This window comes from Panthera pardus, unplaced genomic scaffold (assembly GCF_024362965.1).
Source record: "Panthera pardus isolate Hobbes unplaced genomic scaffold, ASM2436296v1 HiC_scaffold_12, whole genome shotgun sequence".
NCBI classification, from domain to species: domain Eukaryota; kingdom Metazoa; phylum Chordata; class Mammalia; order Carnivora; family Felidae; genus Panthera; species Panthera pardus.
Window position 1 is genome coordinate 97,325,927 of NW_026526677.1, and position 12,017 is coordinate 97,337,943.

Here is a 12,017-nt window from a genome sequence, read left to right on the forward strand (position 1 = left end):
AATGGCCTAGGAGATATCTCATCAGCTCTGGGATGAGGGGAACACCGACCAAGTGAGGTTAAAAGAAAAACTAAGATGGGTGGCTCGGTCGGTTAAGCGTCTGACTTCAGCTCAGGTCATGATCTTGCGGTTCGTGGGTTCAAGCCCCGCATCAGGCTGTGTGCTGACCGCTCAGAGCCTGGAGCCTGCTTCGGATTCCGTGTCTCCTCCCTCTGCCCCTCCCCAACTCACACTCTGTGTCTCTTTCTCTCTAGAATAAACAAGCACAAAAAAATTTTGTGTGTGTAAATAAAGAAAAGAAAAAAGGAAGACCGGTCTTTAGCTGAAAGGCTAAGATCACTTTTTATATTGTCTGCAAAGTAATGAAAAAATGTTTGGGCTCTAGCAGTTGTATCTACTGATGACAAACTTTAAGGTAAAGTCCCTTTCTCAGAAATTACCACCTAAGTCAGTTTTGAAATAGTGGCCCATACGGTGACAGCTTCAACTACCAACTCACAAAAATCCATTCATGTCCAGGTTTTCAGATTACGGGAGCCATTGGAGCCAACGTCTATGTGTCAAAGCGGCTGGGAAACTACTGACATCACCTAACGATTTGCAGATAATTAATAAGTGAAAGCATTTTCTAGCCTAGATTCATAACGACACAAACCCCACCTCCGTCAGCTTGCTATTCACATTTTCTCATGGAGGCCAGCCAGTCATCCCAAATATATTTGGGTTCTTAAACTTAGAAACCCAAACAAACACGCTGTCTACGGTGCTACAACCTTTTCCTGTTTCTGTGGTCTGCAACCAGATAAACAGTGCTGATTTCGGCTTTTTATCCAGGTCTGTTCATGGATACTGGTCAAAGAAAACAGCAAATCTCGAACCTGAACAAGCTTACTGACATCAGCATGTCAGTTGTTCTGCAGGCCCTCTCTGTTAGGTATGTTTCTTTACCCCAGCCACGAGGACACGGACATGTGAGGTACCTTTAAGTGTTCAAGGTCAGCCTCGATCTTACGAATGTACTCCACGATCTGGCTTTGTGAGTCTGCACAACAGGGGGGACTCTGGATCTCAAAACAGGAATCCTCCATAGCTCCCCAGCGCTGCTGGACCAGGAATTCCGGGGTGAACGGTGAGAGCGCCCCATCGGAATGGGCGTTCTGGGGAGAATGCTGCTGCTGGCCGGCAGAGTCCGTGGGGGGGGCGCCTGTCGTGGGCGGTGGGGGGAGTGAGGAAGCAACCTCCTCATCCGTGGAGCTCTCCTGCACCGCATCGTAGCCGTCAAGGATCAAATAGTTTCCTAATGACAGAGACGGAAGAGCTCGATGAGCTTGGTGCCGCCATCCTCACATCAAAAAACAGAGACGAGGGGATATGCTGACAACTTTCAAAGCCACTCAAGATGGAGAAGAGCCATTAACTCTCCGATCCTCAAGTTCAGTTTTAAGTACATCAGGGTCTTCGCACTTTGGCTTGAAGCTAAACTTAGCACAGTTTCATGGCAAATCTCCAAAAAACTTCGTGTTAGTGTCTTAAAAGTCAAAAGCTGCAAACTGCAAAGTCCCCATATGATCCTGCCACAAGTGCCCTAGCCAAACAGTCCTCGTACCTCATGGCGTACCACCTTCTCCCTCACCCTGCACCTAGCCACCGCCAGACGCTTGCTCTTGTCCAGCGGCCTGCGTGCCCCCGCTCTCTCCTAGAGTCCTCTGCACCCCGACCCTGGTTGCCGACTGCCCTATCAATCTCTGCCGCCTCGGACTTATTTTTCCTCCTAATTCTTCTGTCTGACATCTGTTTACTCAGTTACCATTATTCTTTCCTCTCCTAGTACTTAAGCTTCCCAAGAATAGTGGATTTTTCTGTGTTATCAATGCCGTATCTCCCAGCACCTACGATGGGGTCTGGCATAGAGCAGATTCAGTCATCATTTACTGCATGAAAGATAAATGCTACACACACACACACACACACACACACACACACACACACACACGAGAATGCGTAGATACCCAAACAACATCCATCTCAGCACAGCACACAGCACAGTTAATGACATTCAAAATCAAAGTTTAAATGTAGTTTAAATGTGAAAGAAACTTGCCTGAGATGCGCAAATTAACATCCTCTTCCTTCTTAACCACTCCATCACCTTCTGATGGATTATCATCACTATGTGCTTCCCGGGCATCAAAAAAGTGCTCTCCACTCTCATCAAGACTCCCTTCTGGCTCTGCAGGAGGCATCTCTGGGGTCATAATCATGTGGTCCATTACTAAAATGTTACTTGCCTGGCTATCTTGGAATGCCAGTACCACTGAATCTCGTGGAGCAGAAGATTCAGTTGAAGTCCGTGGACTGTAACAAGTGGAAATGTCACCACTTTCAGTTCTACAGGACACCTGTCCTTCACCAGGAGGACAGGCCTTACTATTTTCAGAGTTCTGGGTTACACTGTCTGTCTGCACCCCGGAAGACGCTGTCCTGTATCTCGGGAAACGTGACCAGTCTTCCTGAGTGCTCTTCTCAGCCAAACCCAGCTGTTGTACAAGCAACTGCTTCAACAAGCCCACTGAAAGATTTAGGAGGGAGGAGAAAACACACATTCACAACAACAGCCTCAGACTGCCAGAATTAAATTCGTCTGCGGAACTACCAATTATTTCAAAAAGTAAGTATCTTTTTAGTAGAGTCAAAATATTAATTTCATACCATCATTTTTTTTGTTTTGTATTGAAAAATGAGATAAAGCACCATCTAGAAAAGATTTAATATCAAACAAGACTTGAAAAGATGTAAGTAAGCCTTCTGAATGAGGAGATACTCCTGTTCAGGACAGCTAACTAGTACCATGCCTTTGTCTATTTTTGATTCCATGTAACCTGAATAATACCCCGAAAGTACTTTTTAAAAAGATGTTAAAAAGCTGTGTTATGCTAGAAAAGAAGCCCTGAAAGTTTTGCTTTTTCCAGAAGCCGACACTGTATACACAGGTGTTATTTTTTCTAATTTTATTACGACACACAGAACATTTATTTTATCATTTTATAATAATCCAAAGAATCTCCTTACATGGTGAAGAAAATAAAGTTGCCTTATAATAAAATTTAATTTCAATGATTTGGTAGCATGTATAGTTTCAAAGGATAAGAACATATTTATTAGTTTTTAAAAAATGACCTTACTAGTGGGACAGTGTTAGTCAAACCATCAGAAATCATTCTGACTGTCAGAATCAGGAGACTCTAGAATGAATTAGATTTTAAAGAACTTGACCAATTCCGTACTTTTCACTCTGGCTTAATTTCGATCTTGTTTCTTTAGGGAAACTGTCTCCATATAGGTCTGAGTCTTTGGCCCTCTGTCCCGCTCTACCTTCATTTCCCGAGAGATATGATGAATTCCTATGGCTCTGACACTCAAACCCATCTCTTTCTCTACCCTCTCCCCAAAGCTCCAGGCTTAAAACTCCCAACTTCCTGCTCGTCACTTCCTCTTAAATAGCTTGCCAGTTTTCAAATTGAGCCCGTAATCTCTGGTAAATAAAAAAAAGGAAACGATAGGGTGCCTGGGTGGCTCAGTGGGTTGAGCATCTGACTCTTGATTTTTTTTTTTAATTTTTTTTTTTTAACGTTTATTTATTTTTGAGACAGAGAGAGACAGAGCATGAACGGGGGAGGGTCAGAGAGAGGGAGACACAGAATCTAAAACAGGCTCCAGGCTCTGAGCTGTCAGCACAGAGCCCGACGTGGGGCTCGAACTCACGGACCGTGAGATCATGACCTGAGCTGAAGTCGGCCGCTTAACCGACTGAGCCACCCAGGAGTCCCTGACTCTTGATTTTGACTTCAGGTCATGATCACAAGGTTGTGGGATCGAGCCCCGTGTCGATCAGATCACACTGCGCCCCCCTGCGCTGTGCCACCCTTCAAATTCGGAGGACTCAATCTGGTATTCAAGATTCACAACAGCTGGCCTCAGCGTCCCACCTTCCACCTTTCCCACCTTATCTCCCCTGCCTCCTTGAGCTCACAGGGTCTACCTGCGGCTCTCTGAACACACTCAAGAGTTTTCTGCCTCTGTGCGTCTGGCCCTATCACTATTCTGATCTGCATGTTTTCTACATGCCTCTCTGAATCCTGCCCATTCTTCGAGGTGATAATCACATCCCCCTTGTTTCCTGATGCATCTCTCTCTGGTCACCACCACCACATCAACTGTAACAACCTGTACCGGTTACTTTAAAAGGTGGGAGGAAGTGTTCTATCATCTTCCCAACGAGATAGTACAATTCTTTAAGGGAAGAGTCAGAGTTTAAACTTCCTTGGGTTCTCCCTAAATGGCTGCGTGGTACACGACACAACTCTGGCACTTCACAAACATCTGTGTTAACTTATGAACAGCACTTACAATTCCTTAGTGCGTCCAAGGCCCACCGTTCTTCTGAGGCAGGCAAGTGCGGGTCTGGGATTGGGATTTGGTAACTTGCTCCAGCTTCCTGCAGAGTCCCATCTGCATGCCGCTCCTTAGCAAACTGTCTCTCAGCCACAAACAGATCATCTACCTCGGACTTCCCAGAGGCACCCAGTGAATGAGACTGAGGTTTTGACGATATCAAGGGAGACTCTAATCCCAAATCTCTGTCTGTTCAATGGAACAGAAAAAGTAGAATAGATCTTAAGCAAAACTTTTAACTTTCAATGTGAAGCATTCAGGAAATACTTGAAAAAATAACCACAAGAGTACAGAGATCATCTGCTGTTAAGTGAAAGACACGGCACTTGGAGCGGTGTGAAAATGGCACACGAAAGGCTCATAAGCGAAGTTTGTTAGAAGAAACGACTTATGCGAGAATCTGCAAAATCCAAAAGACATAAAGGCTCTTTGCGTCTTAGTAATATTTAGACTCCACTCTTCCAGGCAAACCTAACAGATCAGTTTACCTGGACTCTGCAGACCAGGGACTGAAATGCTATGATGCTCCACTTTTAATTTTGGAGGTTCTTCTTCATCGTTGTCTCCTCTATGGAAGAAAGAAAACCATCTTTCAGCTTCACGAGTTGCCAAAACATCATTGTGACACGATGTAAGAATTAGCTATTCCCTTCCTGACAAAACGCGAAGTCAGTCCTACTGTAATGCAAATGCACACTCACTCGCAAGGTGGTGACTGGGGCAGTGGGATCGGCTTCGCCGACTGTTCCTTCACTGATGCGGCCATCCGGCAGATAAGGTCCTGCCAGCTGCAGAAGTTTGAGAAGGTTCCAAAATCCAAAAGTGAAAGGAAAAACAAACGCCCTTTAAATACACGCAGAAAGAAGTAACAACAAAAACAAACAAACCAGAAACCAAGCCAAGCCAACCCAACAAAAAACCCTACTTCTGCCAGAGTTATTTTTATTTTGGCAACGTAAGTAGACTATAAAAAATGCCATACCTTAAAGAAAAACCTAACAAACAGCGTTATGCACACTGCCCATTAAAAACTTCACATGACACTTGTGAGAAATTTTCTTCAGAAAAGATACTTTCAAAAGAATAGAATCAAAATAAGAGACGTCAATCTAAAAAAGAACAGGTTCTTAGAAAAACATCTCTAAAAGAATACAGAGGAAGAGCTTCTTTCCATATAGTTTTCGGTTGTCAAACTACGATTACAAAAATGAAGTTAAGTTTATAGAATATTATATTCAGGACAATAAAAACCATTAGGGTAAGGTAGCTATATCTAATACATACACAGTCTTTTCAGAAACTGTCTGTGCCACCAGTTCATAAATTTGGGCCCCATTGTCCGACATGGAGATGACAAACAAAGCTTTGTTATCTGGAAGAAACAAGACAAAAATCACTCTGACGACATGAATGTGACCTATAGGGGCCATGAAGGATGCTTCTAGTGTCCTGATTTATTCTGCATCTTAATCTAGGTAAAGGTTAATGTGTTCACTTTTAAACATGTTCACTCTGTAAAAAATTGTTAAGCTACACGTTACGATTTTGTGCGACTTACCGTAGATGATGCTGTATATATTATATGTCAATAAAACAAAGACTATAAAAACCAGCACTGATTCCACAGTCACTTATTAGAAACAAGAGGTGTCGATATATCTAAATTACTGAACTGACTTTTTTGCATTTATTTTGAATTGCCCTTTTGCTAAACAGCTAGATGTTGGAGAAAAGAGGTCACCGATTTTTCTTGTCATGGCGGAACGAACAAGTTTTAAAAGGGATCTCATTGTTGGTACAGTTAACATATGACTTGCTGACTTAAACGGATTTCAAGTACCCCAAACTAAACCCATCTCTTCATTTTTGTTTGTTTGCGCTTTTTTCACAAATCAAAAAATACTCCACTCTCATGAAAGCCTTTTCGTTGGGATTACCTCTCAATTCTCCATCTTCGCTGGTGTCTATCAATGATTTGAACACAGAATAAAGATCAGAGTAGTGTGCAGAAAATTGCTCAGAGAATCTAGGCATCCCAAATAATTTGGGGGCACAAACTCTTACTTTGTCCCCAGTAAATAAATTTCATTTGTCTAAGAACATGAAAAAACCAAAACTCTACACCAGTTGGGCTACTTAAACAATACCGAACATCTCCTGTAACTGTATCATGAACCTGAAGCTTCCTGTCACTCTGCAGACATACTTGCCTGTTGCCACTTGTCGAACCAACACTGTATTCAACTTAATGACAGGGCTAAACGTGTGTTTGCTATCAGCTGTGGATGCCAGAATCTTACTATGACATCGTAACACCAGTCTGTCATCCTGTTTTTGTAACAATACAAGAATGTCTTCCAGCAGCAACGTGTACAGATCTGGAAACAAAAACATAGAGGAGGTGATGAGTGCAGATACTGAGATGTGGTTTATAAACTTTTTAACAATTTGACACAGAAAATTTATTTCTGTTAAATCTAATACAGTCTAATACATGTTAAAAATTAACTTGCTATTGCCTTTTTTAGTTTTATTTTTAGGGGCGCCTGAGTGGCTCAGTCGGTTAAGCGTCCGATTCTTGATTTTGGCTCAGGTCACAGTCTCACGGTTTCATGAGTTCGAGCCCCACATTGGGCTCTGTGCTAATGGCCCAGAGCCCACTTCAGATTCTCTCTCTTCCTCTGCTCCTCCCCTGCTTGTACTCTGTCTCTCTCAAATAAACTTTAAAATAATAATAATATTAATTTTTATATCGTATTGACACACACGCCAATCTGTGACTGATGAGGGAAAAAAAACCACCACGGTTTCTCACCACAGATAGTTTGCAATGGAGCAGTTTAAAGAAAGCTTATTGGAAAGCTCATTAGAATACAAGAATGATGGAGACAGGGCAGAATCATGACAAACCTCTGCTTCACCCCAAATGAATATGTAGTGTACTTCACATATAACAACACAGCATAAGCAGATCTGCAAAAATACGAGAGCAGCACTGCTCACTGCTGCAGCTGAAAACTGTGAACGGTCATCTCTTCTCTGGGCATAAGGAAACTTTACTATTTTCTTCTTTCTTCCACTCTCCCCCATACTGACAGACATTACACCTACCGATAGTTTTATCCCGATTCACCTTCCAGACCAGTGGCCCTTCGTGAATCATCTTCCTTTTTGTTAAATCCAAATTCTGCCAAAACAAAGACGATTATACACAAATTATTCCCAAACATTTAGGGATATCATATTCCATACAGTCGCTTTTCAAAAAATTCTTCACATAAAAGATGCCATTTACCTTCAGTATCATTATCGAGATCTATCAACTATTGACCATGGAATAAAGATCAAGTTAAAGTAAGCTGCATACAATCTCCTAAAAAGGGAAGAAGCATCTTGCAGGAGAATATTCAGGAGTGCTGTCTTATAAATCTCACACTAAACACATGACAGCAGCTTATGAAAATGATCCGCACTGGATTCGCAGCCCATCCCCTCATTTTTCTATGAATAACTAGATAAGGGGGGTGCCTAGCTTATCTGCAGGAGGCCTGCGAGTGCCAGACTCTAGTTCCAAACCAAGTTAAGGAAGAAGAGTACTCATAAAAAAGTCGAGGCGGTGATCAGCCTTGCTCTAAATATTAATAATTTAGTAAGAGAATCATCTTTTAGTCTAGGTAGCCCTAGAAAAATCCCACTGTCTGGAAGAGATGGGGCTAAGCATATTAAGCCTGCTTTTTGATAAGCTGTTATATAGGACATAAAAGTCTGATTAACCGGCCACCAAATACATCTGCCAAAAACCACCACCAAGTAAAACAGACCAAGAAAGATTAAAAATCCTAAGCAGTTACTTAACACAAAAGCCCCATGTAACAGAAATGGCAATTACTAAATATTTTACTACCATTCCTGTAATGGTTTCAACATTTATGCTTCTGAAGAGGTTCATGAAAAAATTATTATCTTGTTTTACTCAATAATCTAGAAAGTTCCCAGAGTAAACAGCCCTACTCCCATTCAGACTGTAAGAACAAAATAAAACTAAATTACTAATGTTCCCTTAGTCTCCTGCAAATTTCTCTTACAAAGAGTTCGTTTTACAACAAAAGATTCCTCTAATGAAAGACTAAGCTTCACGCAGACCAGATGTTGCAAACGAAGAACAGAATCATAAATACAGACAATCTGTGATACAAGAACTCCTTCAGGTGATGGATGTTCCCACAGAGATGTTAATTACCTGCAAGGGCTTTAGTAAACTGTATTTCATTTTTTAAATTACGATTAGACAATCTCTCACCCTGAGCTCTTCCACATTTGGGTACTCTGACAACTTCAGATTGGAGGTATCGAGGCGACGCTGATAGTCTTCTAGGCGCTGCAAGTACGACAAGATGGAGCCAAGGTTACTGCTTTGGGTATCAATGACCTCCCTGTTCCTAAACCAAACGGACATCTTCTTACCTGTATTTTACAGAGCTCTCTGCAACACCGGACATAACCGACAGCTCACTTGTTCTTAAAACAACCCCCTCCTTCCACTGGCTCTGGAGACATCACACCCTCCTAGTTTTCCTCTTGCCTCTTTGGTTGTTCTTGTTCAATCTGCTTTCCAAACTCACTGACCTCTAACTAGCTTGTGGTTATTTTCTGAATATGTAACTCATGTACGTGGTACAAAATCCGAAAAGTAATATAAGACACACAATGAAAACGAAGTCTCACTCCAATCCTGTCCTCTCGCCTCCTCAATCTTGATACCCAGTCTTGGGTAGCCTATGAGAAAAATTCTAAGCAAACGGAATATATGCATATGTAAGTATGCTTCTCTCTGTGCATGCTGTGTGTGTGTATATATCCTTTTTAAAAAGATATGGTAGCATATTAATATATTAATTACTCAAATGGTAACATTCAGATACACATGTGTACGTGTACGTGTGTGTGTGTGTGTGTGTGTGTGTGTGTGTGTGTGTGCATTACTCATCACTTATCTTGGAGACTGTTCCACATGAGCACATAGAGAGAGAACTCACTTTTCAAATGGCCGTATGGTATTAAGCTCTATGAACGTACTATAGTTTACCCAACTACACTGACTGAAGGACATGTAAGTTATTTCCAATCATCTCCTATAACAAACAATATTGTGATATAAAGGCCTTAAAACATATATTTTTATGGACATGTATAGATATATCTGTAAGATAAATTTCTAAAGGAACAACTGTTAGGTCAAAGCGTATGTGCATTTTCCCCCAAGATTACAAAATGTCCAAGTGAACAGAAAAGTCTGAATGTGTATTGTGAGCACCTATACACTCATTACTTACGTCCACAGTTAATATTTGCTGTATTTGTTTTATTATATGTCTGTTCATCCCTCTAGCTATCCATCAAGGCACAACACATTTTGAATGCATTCCAAAACAACTTACAGATGTAAGCACACTTTACCTTTAAACATTTTAGTGCGCATATCATTAACAAGAGTCAATATTTATTTATAGTTACTTTTTAAACATTTTTTTAAGTTCATTTATTTATTTTGAGAGAAGAGAGAGAGCATAAGCAAGGAAGGAGAGGGGGAGAGAGAGAACCCCAAGCAAGCTCCACGCTGTCAGCACAGAGCCCGATGCAGGGCTCGATGCCACCATGAGATCCTGACCTGAGCCAACATCAAGAGTTGGACGCTCAACCGAATGAGCCGCCCAGGCGCCCCTACAGTTACTTTTCTGAAGTAAAAGGTACCTGTGAGATGCACACACTTTAAGCGTACCTTTCCACAAGTTTTTACACATGTATGCCCCTGTGCAATCAAACTCCTATAGGAAACACTGCCATCACCTCATGTGATGTTCAGAATGTTCCCTCGTCCTTCTTCCTGGTTAGTATCTGGCCCCGCATCGCCAATAACAACCACTCTTTTGACCTTTTTTTCCTACCACAGATTAGTTGGGCCTGTTCTAGAAGTTCACATAAATCAAACTATATATATGTGCTCTTATCTGCTCTCTTTCACTTGGCATCATGCTGGTGAGGTTCATCCACGTTGTATCAGCAGTTTCCTTTCTTTTTATGCGGGTATTTATTACTCTAGTTTATGACTACACCACATTTGGCTTTATGCTAAAACACTCCTGTACAAATCTGTGGGCACATATCTTCATTTTCCCTGGGTAAATCACTAGGAACAAAATTGCTGGGTCAAAGGGTAGATGTATGAACGTATGCATTGTTAATTTAGGTACATATTGCCAAACTGCCCTCCGGAGTTTTATCATTTTACACTCCAAACAACACAACTGAAAGTTCCCGTTTTCCTACAGCCTCACCAACAGAGCCGTCGTCATAATTCAGTTCCTAAGAAATTACATCCAGGTCCACGGATTCAATTAACCTCTATATATACTCACAATCTTCCATTTTTATCTTCAGCGCAGTCCTCTTAGAGGTGGGTCCAGAGAGCCAACGGCACACCATACATCTTCACCTGATATTCCAAACTGAACTCCTCATCTTCCCTACAAATCTGGGGCCTTCTTCACTCGTCCTGTCCACCCAAACGTGCGAACCAGAGACCTGGGATTTATTCCCACCATCGCACCTCCCTTCGAATCCTTCTCTAAATCCGTCACCAAATCCTGTTAGTTTTACCTTCCACTTCTCCAACTCTTGTACCTCTCGAGCCGCCGCGACCTGTCGTGAACTGCTGCAACAGACTGAGCTCCTTCATCTCCTCCCCGCGCCCTTCCACCCCTCCGCCACGGACCAGTACGAGTGATACTGACAAAGTGTAAAATCGGAACATGTCACTCTTCTTAGAAATGTCTGTAACGAATTCCTACTGCTCTCAAAATCAGAATCTAAACATGGTCTACAGGGCCCCGTGTGACTTGGTCCTGGCCTACTGTGCGTCCTTCTGTCAGCGCTCCGGCTTCACTTTGTAGGCATGATCCACACTAACCTAATCTTTCAGTTCCTCAGACAGACCACGCTTCCTTTTTACCCCAGGACTTTTGCACATGCTGCTCCCTCTACTTGTAAGGATGCCCCCTTCCATATTCTTTTGGTTGATTTCCACTCATTCTTCAGGGCTTGGCTTAAATGTCACCTCCTCAAAGAAGCCTTCTCTGATGGCTACCACCCAACACCCTCAAACCAGGCTCTCCCTGTACCCCAGCACTAAGCTATACACTCCTAGCACTCCAAATTCTCCCTCATAGCAGCTATTACATAAAATACTTGCACCACAATCTGCTCGGTACCTTCTTCTCCTGCCAGAAACTACGCTCGATGTGGGCACTTACTTGACTTATTTACTTAAGCACTCTATACCCTATACTCGGCATACACTCAGGATACAGGTGCTCTAGAAATATTTGTTGAATGAACACATAAATGAAAGACCGAACAACTACAGATGCTCAAGAAAGCCAAATACAAAACTGATGCTCTACCACACTGAACTGGACCCACCTACTACATGAAGAGCCAACAAATGTTCCATCTGTCAATTATGTCATGATAATTTCAATTATTATTTCACAGATCCCAGGTAACAC

General features: G+C 42.1%; 1 protein-coding gene across 5 annotated transcripts in view; it reads right to left on the reverse strand.

Moving 5' to 3' along the window:
* Positions 1–12,017, reverse strand: part of ARHGEF12 (Rho guanine nucleotide exchange factor 12) — a 149,917-nt gene that overhangs the window by 4,971 nt on the left and 132,929 nt on the right. For all 5 annotated transcript variants that reach the window (XM_019468860.2, XM_019468861.2, XM_019468858.2 and 2 more), the window contains 9 exons: positions 8,753–8,830; positions 7,564–7,639; positions 6,663–6,830; positions 5,737–5,824; positions 5,154–5,240; positions 4,941–5,020; positions 4,408–4,641; positions 2,102–2,569; positions 981–1,297 (listed from right to left, as the gene is read on the reverse strand). In XM_019468860.2, the coding sequence (XP_019324405.1) occupies positions 981–1,297; positions 2,102–2,569; positions 4,408–4,641; positions 4,941–5,020; positions 5,154–5,240; positions 5,737–5,824; positions 6,663–6,830; positions 7,564–7,639; positions 8,753–8,830 (1,596 nt within the window). The remainder of the gene's footprint in view (positions 1–980; positions 1,298–2,101; positions 2,570–4,407; positions 4,642–4,940; positions 5,021–5,153; positions 5,241–5,736; positions 5,825–6,662; positions 6,831–7,563; positions 7,640–8,752; positions 8,831–12,017) is intronic.